This window comes from Falco naumanni, chromosome 12, assembly GCF_017639655.2.
Source record: "Falco naumanni isolate bFalNau1 chromosome 12, bFalNau1.pat, whole genome shotgun sequence".
Taxonomy (NCBI): Eukaryota; Metazoa; Chordata; class Aves; order Falconiformes; family Falconidae; genus Falco; species Falco naumanni.
Window position 1 is genome coordinate 5996295 of NC_054065.1, and position 20398 is coordinate 6016692.

Genomic DNA, 20398 nt, shown 5'->3' on the forward strand with positions numbered 1-20398 from the left:
ATCAGCAGCCACTCTGCAGATTTATAGCAACCGGGGATTTGAATAATCTATCTCAACTGTGAAAAGGAAAACACCATATTTCAGCAAAAAGTTAAATTTTTAATGATTCAGGAGAACCAATGGAATGAAAACATCAGAGGCATGGTTGGCACTTACCTGTCTCCACTGCATGCTCACAGGTTATGCTAAATTGTACACTTGTAAGAGGAAAGAGGGCAGCAACAGCCAGTTTTGATGTCATCTCTGTGAGAATGGGAGATAGCTGGAAATGAAAGCAAAATGTGCTCCTCTAATGTAATTTTTACATGCATGGAAGGACTGACCTACATGCAAGCTGTTGTATCTCTGGAACACCTTTAAATCAACCCAAAATTACTTTCATCTTCATTGCTGAAAATTTAAGAAAAAAAATGTATCATTACTGGTCTCTTCTAAATCGTATTATTTTTTCTATTATAATTAGTGGCCACTTAACTGAAATTGCCTTGTGCAACAACCCGGCCCTTATTTTCCGGGCCAGAGACTTGTTAGAGATCATGTTTCAGAAAGATGCAATGACATTGGCATTGTGAACAAGAGAAGTGTTCGACTTCAGTGCCAGCTTTTCCGGGGCGTGGGGGGGGGGGGGGGGGAGCAGGAAATTAAATTAGGGCAAGCATATGGGCCATAAACATGCTCCCAGCGTCACTCACACTGGAAAAGGAAGAATATATCTATGCTGTACCTTATCTAGCCAGTCCCAGCAGTAGCACAAAATTCATGTCCCTGTATCTAACAATTGTTGTCCATATTATTTCTGAAGACCTGATCTCAGGTAATGTATAAATCAGTCCCTTCTCTTGTGGCAGATGATGTCAGGGATCTTCTGAGCTCCAAGCAGTTTTGTCTTAGCTGGTGTGGGTTGCATGGCCTCACTGCAGGTGCAAACAGGCTGACCATGGGAGGTGGCTGCTGGGCACCTCACTGCTCCAGGATTTCCTCACTGGTTGTCGTTTCTTTTTCCCTCCACCTTCCTTTTTCTCTACACTACTGTTGGCCACACATCCATAGCCATTCTGTTATTGCCAGCTCTGCCAATCTCCACACCATTTTCACGCACAAACTCAGTTTATCAATCCAGCAGAAAACTCAACTTTTTTATGCCGGCTGCATTTTCTGCTGGCTTAATGAATATAATTGTCTCATGGAGGATCTGCCAAGCTCTAGAGGAAGATAAGTGATTGGGGAGGAGAAAGGGGATTGTGAGGGATTTTCCTCCACTTGTGAAAGTGGGTTCTTACCACATCTGGTCCCCTTTCATGGCACTTGCCCTTCATGCAACATGGAGTCCATTCAGCAGAGCACTGAATCATGGACTTGCTTTCAAGCTTGTGCTTTTTAGAACAAAGGCCACTGTGTTAAATTGTACAAGGACTTCTGAGAGCTTTTACCCACAAGCCTATCTTCTGTCCTTTTGACTCCAGGAATCATTATTTTACAGCATGTGATGGAGAACAGCATGTTGATTTTCATTCATGTACGTGCTGAAAATTTGCTGGAGGAGCTTGAGAGGACCTCTATAATATGTAATTTCTCTCTTTTCTGAGACATAATTGAAAACTGTGTCATACTATCACCCAAACCCACAGAATTACCAGTATTCCTAAAGCAAGGATTTAACTGTGACTTGGAGCTGGAGTTGTTCACATCAACCAAGTGAGAATCCCCCCAGATAAGTGCATCCTGCTCATGACTTGTATCCTGGTGCTACCTGTGTGTGCAGCTCCATAATCATGCCTTAGAACAGCTTCAGTCATGGTGTGACAGGCACCGGCCTGTGAGGCAGAGGATGCAGCTTTGCAGCTGTACGAGGTTGTTTTCTCTCATTCCTGCCTGTACACTTCCATCACTGTCTTTAAATTGGGATTAATATGTCTGACCTTACAGTGAGGCATTTTGGAGAGCTAAATTGGTGGAAGACTTTTCGCAGTTTCTGAAGCTTGCTTTTTCTGGAGTTTAGCTCACTGAGCTGCCTATCTACAAAGTCAGAGAAGTGTCAGTGAACAAGAGAAAGAGCAGGAGATGGTGGTAGTTGGGTGGGAGAAAGGGTTTCAGGCTGTGCTGTCTCTGGTGTCTCAACTTGGCTAAGTTAACTTGCACTGTAGTGTGTGCCCTTGCTCTTACAGGACAGGCAGTTTTCAAAACAGTCTGAAAAAACTCTTTTTCAGATCTATTTATTAGGTTGGTCACATGATAGTTTTCATACATACGCACACACACTTTGTAGATGGAGTGCTACATTATCTATTTTTTAAATGAGATATTGTGTTGCGTCTCAGTTTTGCTTGGCTGTTCAGTTTCCTGAGTACCACAACAGTCACTTTTGAAAACCAAGAAGGAGCTACGAAACTGGAAAAAAAAATATTCCAGCTACAGGTAATAAATTAGAATGCACCAAAAATTATATAAATGACAATTTTTAGCATTATTTGCAGATGTAAAAATAAAGGGAAAATATTGTATTAAACTGCAGCATCACATGCCTTTCTAACAGTCCTTTGTCTGTATACTTATGTCTGAAACCCTTCGGGTAAATCTTTCCCTACCAGAGGTCCCTGGGGTTGATTGCTCAGTTGGAGCCACACTATAAATAGAAAATGAGAACACAATTACATTGGAAATGCCTATGGAAGAGCTTATGCTCTGAACTGGTTGTTTCTTATTTTGCAGGCTACCACTACATCTGTTTGAGGAATGAGAGGAACCAACCTTTGACACTGCCAGCCCTCTTTGTGTACATAGAGGTGAAAGACTATGTACCTGATACTTACGCAGGTAATTCTGTGGCATTTTCCAAGTGGGAAATATAAAAGTTAAATGAAGTGCAAAATGAATGTGGTGTAGATGACTTGCCATATTGGGGTAACAGTCCTGTACGCAAACCTCTGTATCTGATGGATCGTTATGTCTCATACAAGAAGGCCCGATTTACAGGGACCTGCCTGAGATTTAGGATTAAGGCCAACTCTTTTATTTTCAGCAGGCCTTGTATGACTCTAAAGGAGGAAATACCCCAGGTATTTGCCATCGAAACATAAATGAGACTTACATGACACAGTAGTGTGTAATTGTTTCCTAAGGAAAGTGCCATGTTTAACATAGGGCATTTTATTTTGGAATCAGCTCTAAACAAGGATAAGTTTAAAGACCATACTGTGCATCTTCAGTGAAAACAGTGGTTTGTATAACTATTTTGAAATTTTTTTAAAGTACTTTTCTTACTAATGCTTCTCTGTGCCTCATGTGAAGCCAGATCCTAGCTGGCTGATGCTGTAAGCTTTGAAGATCTATCAAAAAACCCTGTGCAGAAAAAGCACATCTATGAGACCCAAGCACAAACTCAAAGAAGGTTTGGGTTAGAGTATTTGTGCATGATGGTGTAGTCCCCTCCACTGTTGTTCCTATCACCTAGGAGTACCTATCAGAAGCAAATCTGTATGAAAATTACTCTCTTCAAACCTGAGGAGCACTGGAACCATAACATAAGGGGTTTGAAACTGAAGTATTTGCTATGTTTCTAGATGTGATCGAGGCCTTATCCAATCCAATCAGATATGTCAACTTGATGGAGCAGAGAGCTAAGCAACTGGCTGCACTGACTCTGGAAGATGAAGAAGAGGTAAAGAAAGAGGTAAGGGAGGTTTCAGAGTCTCTCCAAATTAAGTTACAGTATTTAAAAGCACCTATTTTGACAAATATTGAAAGTCCCTGGGAACTGTACGTGTTGATTACTTGAACACCTGTAAACACCTCACCCAGAATGAGTCTAGGGTACATTACAGCTAAGAGGCATTGCACTGTGTGTGTAGTTTCCTTGAATGCAGCATGTTGTGCATGGAGCATGCACACTCTTCAGAGGCAGAGAGATGCTGAATGTTGAATGAAAAAACACATTATGTGTATGCTGATTTGCAACTTTGTTATGTATTAAATGAAATCTTCTTGAGTCATTGCCTGTTGTTTTCCAGTGAGATGCTGAAGTTCATCTTAGTAAAAAGACAATTTTGTGTCAGTAGCTTTTTCTGAAAATATTACAAATTTTCCAGAACTTCAGGCTCTATTTCTGGAGGTTTTATTCTGTTCAGAAACATTCATTTATCTCTGATTATGATGTGTCTATACATTCTCTGTGAGCAAACATGCCCTAAAGACAACCAGTATAACTGTACAATAATTTAGATGGGAGGGGACCTTTGGAAGTCAACTGATCCAACCCTTCATAGATCTTAGGAACAGAGATGAAGAGGGAGGAGACCATAAAGTGAATAAATGTTCAGGCCTATTCTATCTTACCTGAAATCTATGGGAGCCACATTTCCAGTTGTTCGGTATCTGGGTATATGTGGTTACCTATGGACTAACCTGTAAACCCCATTTTTCTGTATAATTGGAGGTGTCGTGCATACAAATGCGTAGGTATTATTTTGAGCATAATTGAGAGTAATGGCAGTTCAGCTTTGGTTTCTGGTAAACTCTGTGCATGTTCAAACATTCAGTCTCTCTGTTCCAGACATTGTTATTGGGACGTCTTCTAGAAGTGTTTGAAAATATCAACCTTGTCTTTTAAAGATTGCTTGTGTCAGATATTGGGCACATCATGTGAATCAAAAGGCACTCAGTACGGGTCTGCAGCGAAGATGGAGAAGTGCTTTATAATCCTAAACTGCCCTCGTGTCTGTCTTCAATTCTCAGATGTGCAAAAGCTCATTGAACTAGATTTTGTAACCAAGAATACATTCCCAAAGCAGACCAGATGAGTGAAAGTCATTACGATTCAGTGGCCAACAATTTACTCTTTGTGCAGTGTCACAAGTTCGGCTGAATGAGGACACTGTGAAATGCTCAGTAGTATCTTAGACATTTATCTAGGACACTCTACACATGAGATTCTATTTTAATAGCAAAGTCTTTTTTTGAGATAATCCTTTAAATACCTTAGAGGTCATTTTTACTTTTTCAAAAGTACAGTTTTTCCTGGTCTGTACAGGGTTATTTGTTAGTTAGAAAAATTCTGTCACAGAGTATCTTCTCAAGCAAATGGGAAGTAGGAAAGATGAATTCTAGTGCTCAAGTAGTGCTACCATATGTCAGGGAGCTTGAAATCTCATAGGATTAAGGATCTTGTTTTGGAATAGCAGAGAAATATTTTTTAAAAGAAAACTGTAACGATTGTAATGGTGCATTTGGTAAAAATGTATAACCATTCAGTTAGATGCAGTACACCGTTGTTACCTTCTATTTATAAATGCCCATTCTGGGCAGGATACTTGGCAGCTGATCTGTACTTGGGAATCTCAGCTTTCCTGGTGATGTTATGTGATGATAACATTTTCTTCACCAGTCGGCCAGGCTGATCGTTTTGTTCACTTACATTGGCCCATGAGAATTATGTCAGTGAATAATGGCAAGTATATTCACTGGCAACATAGCTAAACAAACCCAAGCATGTTTGCCAGAAATGTACACATAAATGCACCTGGATTCAGTTTTCCTACGTACAGCTTCAAATTTGCACACTATAAATGTTTGTGTGCAAGGCAGTGCTGTGTCCTAGCACAGATTGCACCTCCACACACCTCTTTCCCTCCCACACGCATTTTTTTATCTGAGCTGGGTTTTTGCAGCTGCCAGAGGAAAATAGGGGGGTCTGTCTCTGCTACCCGCAAGTTTAAACTGCATCTCTGTAAGAAGTTTCCTAGGCTTTTGCAAAAAGAAAAGAAAAAAAAAAAACTAATAAGCTACCTAATAGTGAATTATTTTGAACAGATAAATTAGCCTTTCTTTAGGCTTCAAATTACAGCATCTTTTCTGTATTCATATGCAATGTTCCCATCATAAGTGTAACATGAATTCCTACCTTTAGCTTTCTGGTCAGTTCTTGCTTTCCAGCCTGGCCTTAGAACAGTGATTTTTTATTTTGGAGTAGCATTGGCAGCATTATAATACCTGCAGTGTGGATTTTGCACTTTTAGCTGTACTCATCTGAAAATGTTGTAAATATTTATGAGCATAGAGGTAGTGAAGGTTGCCTTCTCTTCCCCTGCCTGATGTCCTGTACAGACAGGAGGAATAAGCTGTAGAAATGTGCAGAGAGTTCCATGGGGTGAATTAATCCCAGCCTAAAATGGATTGATGTAACTAGTTTGTATGTTTTCACCCTAACAGTCATGGCAGCAGAAGCACGTAGGGATCTAGGAAAAGCTAGCCAGAGTAAAATACATTTTGACTGTCCCTGCTGGTGTAATGTCCCTGGAGTCGTGTGTTAATTCCCACTGCAGAGTCAGGGAGTCAGGAGCCCTTGCTACTCACGTGTCTGACATAGAAGCAGCAGCACATCTGACCTGTTGTTTCTACCCATAAAACAGTGTTAAAATGGAGACTATTGTTTTGCATGCCAGAATATAAATCAAATGAAGCCAGTTGCCTTCTTTGGTAAAGTAGAATTATTTTTATACGGAAAGTAAATGAAAATACCTCTAGGAGAGCAGCTGCACTTAGTATATCTGATACCACTATTTAAAATGAAAATTCACACATAATTTTGCAAACCATGTTCACACCAAGTTACAATAATGGAAATCAGGTTGATGCAACACTTATAGGGAGACCTTGCTTGCACTTGCTTATACTTTGCCAAGGAGGATAGAGGCAAACTGACTTCAGAACTGCCCACCTAGTTAACAGTGCAGCACAGAGGAGATCTCCCAGCCCCAACACATTGCAGCTCCTTTTGTCTGTAGAAATAAAAATAGACCATAGAGTTACATACCTGTATGGGTATGCATCTTTCTACTTAGTAAATAAATACTGTCTTGCAAAAGACTTGGCAATATGTGGAACACAAACCATTTTCTGTGAATATTTAAACTATAAATCATAAGGCTGGATTACATCATGTTTTAAAAAGAGCCTAAAATATTCTCCACTAAGGAAAAATGTTTACTTTAGCATTCTGCGTGATGAATTATGAGAAGAGAAAGTGCTTTTTAATGAGATTAGATTGCTTGATATAGTGAAAATTGCTCTTTATTCACTTCCTGATCCTGTCTCACATTTCTGCTTTAGTTTCTGAAAGCAGATGTTTTATGTCCAAAACTGACAGGCTATATTAATAGTTTCTCAACAAGCTGTGATGCAGCATTTCACACCACATACAAACCTAGTCGCAAAAAAAAGGAGATAATACCCACTTTCCCATGCAATGACTTCTGGGGCAGAGACTTGCCAGAAGTTAGGAATTCTAGCTTTATTAGTACTAAATGTTGATGATCTGTACAGCTAACATTGTTTTTTATTAAACTAATGAATTGCATCCTGTGAGGAGTTTGTTTTAAGGAGAATTGAGGGCATAACCATGTCTCTGTGTGTTTGTCACAGCTACAGCTTTTGCCAGTCACATTATTCTACTGTCATAAATGTTGGCTAGATCATGTTTTTCCTTCTCTTATTGCAGTCATCTCTGCTTGATATAAATGAAGTTGTTGGCATTGGTTTTCGAGTGCATCGTGTTTCTGACTACAGTATCACTCTCATATAATTTTGGTGGAAATATGCTGTTGAAACAGAAATCCTTTTGAAGTATACAGTATGTTGTCAGGGCCAAGATGAAGGAAATCAGCAGCAGGAGCAGCACAAAACAGATCAAAATGTATTTTGCCTCTGTTGATGCAGTGCAGGCTGATACTTTGCAAGTGTGGAGTAATCAAGGGGAGAAAAACCCAACAACTGTGGTATCCTGCCTCTGCTTGTAATGTGATTACCATCAAAGAGTGAAATGGAAGCAGCTGAAGGAACAAATCCAAAACTACCCTGAGACACCATGGCAACTGGCCCCTTGCAGGGACAGCAGGAAGTGGGCCTTGGCCATTTCAAAATAAAAATTGCTTTGAATGACCTTCTGTTTGCTGAGTGCTGGGTGCTTGCTTAAAACCTGATGGTCACAAGGAAAATTATAGGATGTTCAGTACATAGTACGTATGCTGTAAGCCTGAGCCTTTAGGGAACCGGAGAGAAAGAAAAAATTGTGGAAAATGCTTAAATATTTGGATACCACAGATGTATTTATGCAGCAGAATGGAGGTACTGTTTACATATTATCCTTGGAGTGTAATTACAAGAATGTAAGATCTTGGGAATCGGAAGTACATCTCTGTTCTGTAAGAATGGTGAATAATGATAGTGCTGTGTGTAGCTGAAATGTAAAAGTAGTTTTGTGTACATGCTTTGTTCACAGCAGGGATTTGAGTAGCATTTTCATGCCAGCTTCTAGAGAGGTTTTTATGGCAGAGAACAATGCTTTTCAATAAAATACAGATTTCACATCTGGTGCAGCTCTTATATACTGTACTGAAAAACGTCCCTGATGAGTTATATCCACTTAAAATGAAAATACTTTTTTCAGAATAATACATGCTCTATTTCTTCTTGAAATTTACCCTGCAAAAACAAACCACCTGGATTACTGTGGCTCTTAAGGAAATCTTTTTTCTTTTTCTTTTAGAATGATTTATATCTAACAATCACCCAACATTATATTTTAAAAAAAGAAGCTGAACTAGACTTGCAACTAAATAATTTTAAGTCTGTTAGTTGGGAAAAGTAATGTAAATAATTATGTATTTTCAGATTGACCATGGAGATGCACCATCTGAAGCTAATAATGAACCTAGACCAGCACCAGCAGAAAATGGAGTAAATTACACTGCCTCTCTTACACCGAAACCAGCAACTCAGGTTGTCCATAGCCAACCAGCACCAGGTAAAATAAAAACAACATAAAGGAAAACAAAAAAAAGTTCCATCTCTTCAAAATAAATCTGGATAATAATTTTTCATGTGCTGTATGTCTGAAGAACAAAGGGGGCAGATTCTCTTTGTTTTGTTTTCATAAAACAGGTAGACATTTTCCCACTACTTTTGTAGGCTGTTAGAGCCAGTCTTCTTCAAATATACAAATGTCCTTTATTTGGGAGTTGCTTTTGTGGTGGAACTGAAGTTGACTACAAGCAAGAAAACTTGCTAGGTTTTTGTTGTTGTTGCAAGTGTAGCAATCTCTTTAAGTTGTTTTTACAAGTATGCCTAACTTATGCATGTAGTTACATCTTATTCCACACACAAATTACAGTCTTAGATACTTATATATTTTGTATTGAGATATCTTCTTTAACAAATACTTGTTAAACCACAGTGTTTATAATTTATGACTGCAGTCTTCATAGGCTTGATCTAACTGACTTCCAAGGAGCTGGTTTCATCTTGCATATAGAAATTTTGCACTGTCATCATAATATAGGGCAGTTGCACTAACTGTCAGCCTAATACCACTTAAATGACTCATATGAGTGGTATCTGTGAGTTCAATAACATCCTTCTCCTAAGTAAAACAACAAAGTTCAGGTGGGTTTCAGAAGATTAGCTTTTTACGTTGGTTCACAGAATCAGTTTTGTTTCCCGTGTTGCTACTCTTCTGCTCAAGAGATGTGTTTTCTTAAATGATGAATAAATGCCCATATTAGTGTAGGTCCTATGTCACCTGCCATGTTTTAATATGCAATCAAGAAGCACAACAATGGCTGTTGTTATAAAGAATTAGAATTAGTCCTCTCTTTTACCTCTAGGTTCAGTGAAAGCGCCTGCAAAGACAGAAGATCTTATTCAGAGTGTCCTCACAGGTAATAAATATATGGTTTACACTGCAAGAATGTTACACTTTTTTGTCAAGAGAAACATATTTTTTATGAAATAGGCCATCTGGTTTAGACATTTCTTTGAGTGATTAGGACTGAAAACATATATACCATGTTTTCTTCCTCAGCTTTGAAATTATTAAATATTTGAGCACATGTTTCATGAGTTTGGAATAGGGTGCCAACAGGGAATTTTTAAAAAATAACCTTTCACAAGCATGATGTTACCATCTAATACAGTCAAAATATCAGCATTATTATGAGAACAGAAGCTAAATTTGTTCTGAATATTGTGAATAGTAGTGAAACTATTTTATCTTCATTAGCTTTGCAGTGTTCCCATTGCTCCTACAAAACTGAAAATTACTATTACATTAAGCAAATTGGTGTGTCAGTTAGGTAGTGCCCTGCTGTTCAACTGGGAGGCATGTCCTCCAGCTTGGAGTTGGAGTTTGGATTGCAAATTTCATAACTCATTTTCTTTTTTAGTCATTCTCCTACATTGGAACCCACCCTGTGTCCAAATCTTGCTTAGGCCTACATTTAGGTGGGGAAAACAGACACAACATGAAATTCTGCATGTTGATTGCCTCTTATTCACCCTCCCTCCATATGCAGTAAAAAGAGGCTGGCTTAGATTGTGGGAATACCTGCAGGCCTCGTACAGTCTGTTGTCTGAGAAGGGGTCTTCAGTCTGGCTTTTCCAGAGCTGTGATCTCCGATCATACGAGTCACCCTTCCCTCCAGCTAGCAGACACTGAGCTCGAGCTATGACCTGGGTTCACAGGGCAGGACATCCTTCAGAGCTGCCGCTGGAGTGGCAGCACTGGCACGCAGTTCTCAGCATTTAGCCACCAGTCCTTTGCTGGACTGGCACCCAGATGGCCATGACTCCTGTGGTGCAGGGTCTCCAACAAGAGAGAAGTGAAAGCTCTCCTGGGATGCTGTGATGATACCAGGACAGATGCTTTCAGCTGGTGCCTACGTCAAGGCAGGAGAGCTGCCAGCTGAAGTACTGTTTGTGAAGGGGGTTTAGGCACTAGATGTTGTTATGTAGCTAGCCCATCCAGAGAGAAGGGCGACTTGAAGTGTTGGTACAGTGGGTAGAAAGATCTCTGGTCATATTTAAGATCATGGTTTTGTATGTTGGGCTGATGGGAATCTTTTGCATCTGAAAGGAGTTGAAGAGAGAACATACATGTTTTTTATCTTGCTGCACGTCTTGGTGTTCTAAATTTTCATCTCGCTTCCTACTCTGGTATCAGTTAAATTTGCCAAAGTATTTTCTATCTGGTTACCTTAATTCCAGATAAGTCTACTTAGTTAGTTTAAGCTAGCACGTTTCACTTACCTGTAGTAAACAAGCACAGTACACCCTGCTAAGGGGAACTCCTGGGTTTTTGATTGAAATCAACTGTGAAACAATTGAAGTGGTTTTTGTTATTATCATTGTAGAAGTGGAAGCACAGACTATTGAGGAGCTAAAACAACAAAAGTCTTTTGTTAAGCTTCAGAAGAAGCACTACAAGGAAATGAAGGACCTTGTAAAGAGGCACCACAAGAAAACCACCGACCTTATCAAAGAGCACACTGCAAAGTACAATGAAATCCAAAATGACTACCTGCGACGAAGAGCAGTTTTAGAAAAAACAGCAAAAAGAGACAGTAAGAAAAGGTATGTTGGACGTAGCTTTCCTGTTCTTGGTATTGGAGATCTTTACTCAAGTCTTCTTTTATAGTAGACAGTTACTATGGAGGTGACATTAGAGCACAGAAAAAAATTCAAAAGCAGCAAGATTCCTAGGTAAAATGAAGTCAGGGCCTTTGATACGGAAATCCTCAGGAAAAGGCCTCTCCATGATATGCTGCTTCTCTGCTAGAAGCCAGGTAAGTAGTTCACCATGTTATACCTCTTTCCCTGTAAATGAAGCTATGTAATATTTATCTTGGGACCTTCCCTAGACCACTGGTATGGGTAGGTGACTCGGCTGTACTGGCAACAGCATCCAGTGATTAGGTAGTGAGCTTAATGACGAACTGAGAGAGCATATCCCCTGCATGCTGAGACAGTTCAGGAGCCAGACTGCAGTGTGAAAGAACTGAAACTTACCTGGATAAAGTGTTTTATTTTCCTACTCAGGTCAACTCAGCACATTTTATCAGAGCACCCCATCTTCTGCCTTGCTGATCTACTTTAGGAGGAGGATCGGTTCCATGGAAACTTCTGTCCCACACTTAATAATACAACTTTAGAATGTAGCTCCCTTTTCAAGCAAAAAGTGTTTGCAGCCAGCACGCATAGTCATTCTGCTCATATTAAGCAATTGGTTTACTCTGGGCCACCACAGTGTGCTGTCTGGTGGTGGAAGAGACCAAGTGTCAAAACAGGAACAAAACATAGTCTTCTCATGTGGTTATGGGTAAAATGGATATTTGAATTTGGGATGAAGAATATTGTTTCCAAGTTAGAGCCCTGTTAAACCTCATGCTAGACTAGAAGGCATCAGATACATAATTAGGTGAAAGAAAGACCTGGAAGTTATTAACATCTGGCTACTGTTTAAATGATGATTGATCCGGACCACCTGGAGATCTCTTAATGATTGCTTGGCTTTGCATGCGTACCCCTTCTGTGCTGTCTCTCTAGGTCTTGCATTGCCCTTTCTCCTTGTGTGTGCTGATACACTTTTTATATTATTTGTTTAGGTATTACTAAAAAAGGAGAGTTGTGTTTATCAGTTTGAAATGCAGAGACTGTTATGGCTTTTTAATCTTTCCACAAATACTGACTTGTTCTTATGGTAAGGAACTACATGTTAATGAAGATCAGTTCTTAATTCCTGACAAAATATATACACACATATATAGAATGAGACTGTTGCAGTTGAATTTTTATTTCTCCTATTACTGCAGCATTCTCATTTGAACATAATTTAGTTTTTAAAGTAATCAGATAAGCACAAAAGTCCTTTAACTTCTACATCAAATGGATACAGCTGCAGTTCTTAAATACAAAGACAGTGAATGAGCATTAAAAAAAAATTACTTGATACTTTTTGGTAGGAGACCATAAGAGTAAAACGCTGCAAGCATGCTCTGGCTGCCAACCTTGCTGATAGTGTGATAGTACCTCTAAATGTAAGTGACTGGCATTTAGGCCATAACTTGTCATTAGGAAGGAGCTTATTCATTTACGCTTCCCTGATGACAGAATGTCATTTGGCTTAATAAGAGCTTAACGCGCATGATATACTGTTCAGCTGGCCTTAATGGTTGTCAGTTTTCAGGCTTCCAGGTTCTACACTTAAGTTTAACAAACTCGCTTGAGGTCTGGTTGTCAACTGCACACACAGTGATGTTTTATCCACTGTATTTTCCATCATCAATGTGTGTGACAGAGAGTGGCAAACAAAAAAAGTCACGTTTCTTTCTCTTCTCTAGCATATTCTATTCAAATTTAAGCAGAAAATCAAACTGAATAAATAACATGACTCATTTATCTTTGAGCAAAAAGGATCTTCTCTTTTTCTTTTGTTATGATCTGACCATAAATCATTCATGATATCAGGCAATATAACCCTGCAGTCTATTCAGTGGAACTGTTACAGTGATTTCAGAGATGTGCGGGTTTATGTGCAGATACAGAGAAATTTGAAGGTTAAAAAATCTGAGCTCGAATTTTAAAAAGGCAGGAATATATTTTTAAGGGATTCAAACTTGCAAGTACATATTCTCTCAAGCAGCAGACTTGTAATAGAATACCGCATCCCAGGAAAAATAATAATTTAATAATTTTAAATTATTACTGTAGCTATTTGCCTGTAACTGCAAAGTATAAATCACTACTTCATCAGGAGTCCCTGTATCGGATTGCGATAAAAATGTGTTGTCTCTGGTCAGAAGTAATCGATGTTTTGTGCCCTTGTCTAAAATTGGGCCAGGGTTCAGTAAAGCCATTGTCTGTAAGAAGTTTGACGTATTTATTTATACACATGCACAAGTGTTTTGCAGGTGTTCTGAAGTTTCTTTAATGGCCATGTCCCTTAGAAGACAGTATTTTAGCCAGTGCTTAGAAATTGGCCTTACTTCTTTTCCCAAAACTACAAGAAAAATGTCAGCTTTCAAATGTATAGTGTAATGGCATAATATGCTGACTTTAATATTCATTAATTCTGCCTTCTGGCTCTGTATTTAAATTATCCTCACCTATCACACTGACACCACTTAACTTCTTAGCAGAATATTCAAATACAATAAAAATACAAGAAATAAAAAGAGGCTACCTTGGGGTTTATGTCCTCAGACTGATGAAAGCAGCTTCACATTATTCCAGTTGAAGTAACTCGAATTGACAGCAGCTGCAAACTTGAACCTGGGAGAGAAGAGAGGCAGCCAGTGTGTAGCAAGTTCTCTGCACTGTAATCTGCATATTTCTGGGTAGCCAAGTCATTTTTCTCACAGTGTCGGCTCTCTCTGTTCAAGGTTTTGCTGATTTGTCCATCTCATTCACTGTTCTGAGGTTTCCCAGGCAACTGATTTAACACCTGAGTACAGCAGTAAACACAGCAGTGGAGCAGGGACACAGCATAATTTTTTTTCCCTTGGCTTTATTTTAGTGCTGGTCTGAGAGTGATACTGCTTTTGCTGTTCATTTTTTCCTTGAGCATTGTAATGTCATTCTGTCTCCTTTCACAATTGCATCTATTCTTCCTTCTGTCTCAAGAAAGGGGGAAAAAACCAACCACAAAAGGTAAAAACCTGTTCCTTTAGTGTTGCCTTTTAGCTTCTCATTGTATTTTTATTTTGTGCTGCCTTTCTGAGGTTATTCCCCACTGGGGTGTTAACTTTCCTCCTAAAGTATCAGTCCATAGAGCATTTTGCTCTGTTTGTGCTATGTGTGGCATTTCCTGAAGCAGGGAGAAAATAACAAATAAAGGGATGTTCCTACCATTTTAAGCATTTCATAAATGCAGATGTAAAGTTGTACTCTTAGATTTATTGCTAAGTGCTTGCAGGGATGATTTCGTTTTCAAAATACTTAGCATTCATCATTTCTGCTGAGGACTGTGCAGCTTTGAAGTTCAAGTTAACATGTCTGGAAGTGGATAAGCAAGTTCCATGGACATCTGTTTATGGGAAATCTTCACAGTTACATTTATAGTTCATTTATACCAAGTCTGGTTCACATCACCATTCTGCATTAGTAAAGTGAGGTTTAAAAGCAATAGCCATCACATTAACAAACTGTTAATGTTCTTTTTTTAGTAAAAGATGAAATTATTGGACTTACTAGAGCTAAAATAATCTTTTGGCACTATATGTGGGGCTGAGGAACTCCCTAATGGGCTACATATAACCAGCTGCCTCAAAAACAAGGTTTAAACATGGGGCAGAAGGTACCTGCCTAGTGACTTAGACCTTGGTGGGGTGTGTGTGTGTCTTTGCAGATCTGAAACAGGCAGCCCAGACCACAGTTCTTCAACTATTGAACAGGAATTAGCTGCACTTGACTCTGAAATGACCCAGAAGCTAGTTGAGCTGAAGGAGAAGCAACAACAGCAGCTGCTAAATCTCCGACAGGAGCAGTATTACAGTGAAAAGTACCAGAAACGAGAGCACATTAAGCTGGTACGTTCGTTATATTGTCCACTTTTCTTTAGCAGTCTCAGGGTGAGTAATGAGAGCAGCATGACATTATCATTAAGTGGGACTTCCTCTTACTTGGAGTCCATTTCAGAGCTTGATTTCCCTGTGGTCTGCTGCAGCTTCAAGGGGTACTTGTGTCACTGTCACAAACACTTGGAAGGCTTTGGATGGAAGGCAGAAAGGCAATGGGATTATTAGTACTGCTAATGTAGAGTCTGGTGATGTAAGTCTTGGGTTACTGCAACGTTTGGATGATGTTCCTGTTTTGTTCTGCCACTCTTTTAAACGTACAACTCCCAAGGAGGCAGGATTAGATGGACAATAAATTGAAACACCATGAAAATAAATAAATGAAAATAGATTCAAACATTCCTCAGGACACAGAGTTGTGCCACACAGTGTTCCTGTTGCAGAAGAATGCTTTAAGGGGCTGCAGGACATAATCTGTATAGTGAAGAAATATTTTGTGTCCATCAGTCCAGGCCAGCTTCTGTTTTTACAGCTGAAGTTTGGCTGACAACTACAGCAGGATCATAGGCTCTCTGAGCTGAAATAGAGGAGCTTGAGCAGATGGCAGCTGATGCCGATGGATGTTCTCAGGCAGAAAAGAATATTTTTAAAGGATTTTATGGGACTGCAGACTGTTTCTCAGCCCCAGAGAATCCTCACAATTTCTTCTCTATTATGTGATATTTTGCCTCATGACTGTTGGGTGAAGTGATTTGTTTACTCTACCCTGCCATCCAAAAAGAGCAGGTCAGAGGAGTGATATGTGTGAGTGTCACTCAGCCATGTCTTTTCACAAATTCATTCCCATAGGTCACAGCATGGAGCTGCGGTTCCCCAGTGGTGCCCTGTTTGTCACCAGTCGTATGTGAACCACAGCAGCTCCAGTGTGCACATGGATGCAGTTACCTGTGCCACGGGGAGACAGTCCGCGTTCCAGTAACAGTTGCTGGCTGCATCTCAGAGATTATTTTTTTTTATAAAAATGAACCATTTTGGACCCACATAGTTGGGCTTATATTGTAAGCTAACTCCTTTCTCATTTCAAAATGGAAAATGGCATTTCGCAAAGCAAAGTTACATTATCCAGTTAGGATAAATTCATTTTTTAGCACAGAACCTTCAGACAGTTTTCCCTCTGAGCTGTGCAGAAGTTAATGTTCCAATTAAAATCTGCCTTGCAGCTGGGAGATTCTTTCTGATGTCTTTCTTTTAGAGGAGAGCCTATCACCGGTGTCTTTCTTCTTTTATCTAAGGAATGAAAAGCTGGATCAGACTAGCTAGGCTTTATTATACATCCTCTGGTTTATCATCCTGAGAGGATTATTTTAGAGAATCAGACTTAAACTAGAGGGGGTGATCAAACCAAATTGGTCCCATTTCCCACTTTGATTCACTATTCATTGAACTAGCACACAAGCCCTGTCCGTATGTCCTCTCCCGTCAGTATCACCACCACAGGCATGCTTTTTGTTAGCTGTTACAGAACGAATGAGGTTGGACCCAGTGCTGCACAGCACATTTCAAACTGACAACTCAGGTTTTTTGAAAACTTATTTCTGTGGTCAAAATGTAGGCTATGCCTAACTATGCTTAGCTTTCTTAGCTATCGTGTGTGAATTTTCAATATCCACCTGACTACCCTGAAATCCAAGCTGTTCCATGTAATAATGTTCAATGCAAGAGGAATGTTTCCAGCACTCACAGAAAACCTGGAATATTTAGTGACATGGGAATTCAGTTTGTAATTTCTATTGCATAAATTCAGGTTGTGACTATTTATGAATTAATGTAGGCATTTTAATTCCTAGCAAAGTTAAAATCTGCAATATATTCTTTGGGTTTACATTTAATATTCTGAAACTATATCACCTTTATGTGCAAAGAAGTAGTAGTTTCTGTGCAAGCTGGACATATACAAGTCTGGCTGAAGTCCACAAGTTAAGAATATATTTACACTGGTAAGTGTTTTTACTGGCTTTTGATCATTGCTAATTAATCAGGGAATGGTGTAACACTTTAATGTTTGCTACAGACTGTTGAGGAAATTTACATGTATGTATGATGTTTAGCTGAAAATACATGTTTTTGTTTCTTGGGATTTTTTTAGCTTATTCAGAAGTTGACAGATGTTGCAGAGGAGTGTCAGAACAGCCAGCTAAAGAAACTGAAAGAAACATGTGAAAAGTAAGGTGCTATTCCCCTTATAATTGATTGCTACTCCATGTGGGGTTTTTTTAGATACATTTTGAACTTGCCTTTATTTTTTATGCTTTAGAGAAAAGAAAGAATTGAAGAAAAAAATGGACAAGAAGAGGCAGGAGAAGATCACTGAAGCAAAATCCAAGGATAAAAATCAAATGGAAGAGTAAGTATATCCCTAGATCCATATCCTTATATGTTATAAAGAGACAAGATTTTTCACAACTGGAAAATCAAAGAAAGGTCTCAATCCTAAATACAAGGCAGGTTCTAGTCAGACTGGAATACCTCACCAGAGCAGTGGAGTCCTCCTTACTTCTGCTGATACAAATTTAATTTCCTGGGACTAATCTAATCTCCTGTTGCTCGAGCATTGAGAGTCTGGGTCAGCTGCAAAGGTGCTGTGTGGTATGGGGCTGCGCCTGTGAGTGGCACGACAGAGTGATTTGCCAGCATGCTGTTAATCCAGACACTGTTTCTCTGGGTATAAACACACTTCGTGGCTTCAATTTCACAGGGTTTGATTTCACCTTAACTTAGGTTTTTATCTGTGAGTTAGCTAATCTTCTTAGCTCTGTTAAAGCCGCTCTCCAGAACAAGTAGCAGCAACACAATGGAAGGTTTGCTCTACTTTTGTGGGAAATTCCCCTCAGATGCTGTGCTACTGATTCTGCTCCAGTGTCAGTGCTACGCAGTGTGCAGTCACTTTGGGTGGAAGAGAGAGGAAAACTGAGCTCTGAGGGAGCAGTTGCTGGGAACAGGGACAGGAATATTAATTTCATTAAGGTACCACCAGACAATACAAACTGTAGTTGTGCAAGTTGATTATATTCTCCCCAAGGGCACAGTATCTAGGTTTGTTTGTCCTCCTTAATTTGTTTTGGCAAGCAGCTCAAAAAGAAAACTGAGTGTTTTAATCTTCCATCATTTGCTGGGATATTCAGTTAAAAATACAGGAGGGAAAAAAAATAATCTAGAATATCCAAGCTTTACCAAGCAACAAAGACACAACTGTTTGCTTTTCTACAGGTAAAAAGGTTTATATGGGCTTGGGAGCATCTCAAAATAGAATCTGTGCATTTGGTAACACTGAAAGAAGCTCACACACACACAATGAACTGCAACAGATAAGAATCAATATTACAGAATTTTAGTAAACATCCTAGAAAAAAAGATAACATAATGACAATAATTGATTATGAAAAAAGGGAGAAATACTCAATATAGTTAGAGCCAGTCAGAGGGTATGGAAGTCGTATTATAAAAAAGCAGTCAATCATTATGAAAATGTTATAGCAGTAAAAATCAATTGCAATAGGAAATTATTTGCTGAGAGGTTAATGAGATACTAGTGGAAAGGCTCAGAAACAGACAGGTAGAAATTCTTTTTTGTTTTCATTTTATTTTTTTCTCATTTTTCCCAAGGGCTTTCCTTTGCTAGGCTTTTCAAAGAGCTCTTGGGAAAGGTGAGGTGGGGAACTACATGGGAAACAGCTTTCCTCTGTCCAGTGATATGGTTTGTCCTCACTCTTGAGTAGGACAGAGAGTAGCGAGACCTTCTGGTGAATCCCATTCAAGTCATCCAGGTTAGGCTGTTGTTTATTTAAAGCTCTTACAGAAATTTGGGAAAGAAATTGTTCTTACTTAATTTTTCTAATTCCTACATGCATGCAGGGCTTGTCTATCTACCTAAACCCATCAGATTTTCGTGCCACCTGACCAGCAGTTCCCTGTTCCTGACTTAGGCAGTTAGGTTTTAGAGTACTGTCCTGAATCTGGTCAACTTGAGTATCTACAAGTCGTTATTTTTTGTGCATTTATCACAGGGGGTTCTTGTCTTCAGTCTTTGACTGATGATCACTTTAATAACTACCTCACAAAGTCACTTAAAGTTCAAGTGTTTCCTCCAAGTTCAGCTTTAAGAGGTTTACAGAGCAAAGCTGGGCACCGAAGTCAAGCCCTGCTTTTTGTGGGAACTTTGCCATTGTCTCAGAGATGTCACCAGCAGTATCTGCTCACTGACAGCGGCAGTTCTTTACTATATAACGTGCCACAATGTGGCAGTGTGCATCTACTGATGATAGCACACTCTCCCAGACTAACGTTTGGGCTTTAAGGAAAGCTACCATCACTTCCAAGACGTGGCAGTACCCTATGGTAAAAGCCTGTTGTGACAGAGCAGGGAGTTTGTTGTGGTAGGTCATGGGGAAGTCAGAGTCCTTCATACAATAAAGTTGCAGCCTGTTACAAAGGGCACATTTAGGAAGCAGATAAAAATTTAAGTAGGCAGATCCTTACATTCAAAACAGAACCTTACTTATTTTGTAAGGAGTGATTAAAATATGTTGGTGTTATCTTACTGACTACAATAACTTGTTGACTGTTTCACCCCAGAGAGAAGACTGAAATGATTCGATCGTATATCCAGGAGGTGGTGCAGTACATAAAACGGGTATGTCAGGCCATATGTTTTATTTTCCCAGTTTTGGGGTAAAATACTGTCTTTCATATTTTAGGTCATATTAAACTGCGCGTTCTAAGCGTTTCTGTAAAGGTTCTGCAAATGCTGATTTTTAACACAGGCAGTGTAGACTTCTCTCCAAATTCCAGTTAAGGGAAAACTGGAATTTCAGACAGATCTTCATTAATTGTTAGTCAGTGTTTGGGGCTTGGTGCTAATAGTGGCAGATTTTAATATGCTTAGGATTACATCTTTGAATATCCTGTGTTTATTCATGGAAAATGTACCTATTTTTTTAATTGACTTGCTGTTTCACAAATGCAAAGATTGCATAAGGAACTCTGAAAGTCAATAAACA

General features: G+C 39.3%; 1 protein-coding gene across 4 annotated transcripts in view; it reads left to right on the top strand.

Moving 5' to 3' along the window:
• PLCB1 (phospholipase C beta 1) overlaps positions 1-20398 on the top strand; it is a 401184-nt gene that overhangs the window by 319141 nt on the left and 61645 nt on the right. For all 4 annotated transcript variants that reach the window (XM_040611965.1, XM_040611966.1, XM_040611967.1 and 1 more), the window contains exons 22-30: positions 2710-2814; positions 3561-3670; positions 8665-8797; positions 9657-9710; positions 11181-11400; positions 15173-15353; positions 17488-17564; positions 17656-17745; positions 19974-20031. In XM_040611965.1, the coding sequence (XP_040467899.1) occupies positions 2710-2814; positions 3561-3670; positions 8665-8797; positions 9657-9710; positions 11181-11400; positions 15173-15353; positions 17488-17564; positions 17656-17745; positions 19974-20031 (1028 nt within the window). The remainder of the gene's footprint in view (positions 1-2709; positions 2815-3560; positions 3671-8664; positions 8798-9656; positions 9711-11180; positions 11401-15172; positions 15354-17487; positions 17565-17655; positions 17746-19973; positions 20032-20398) is intronic.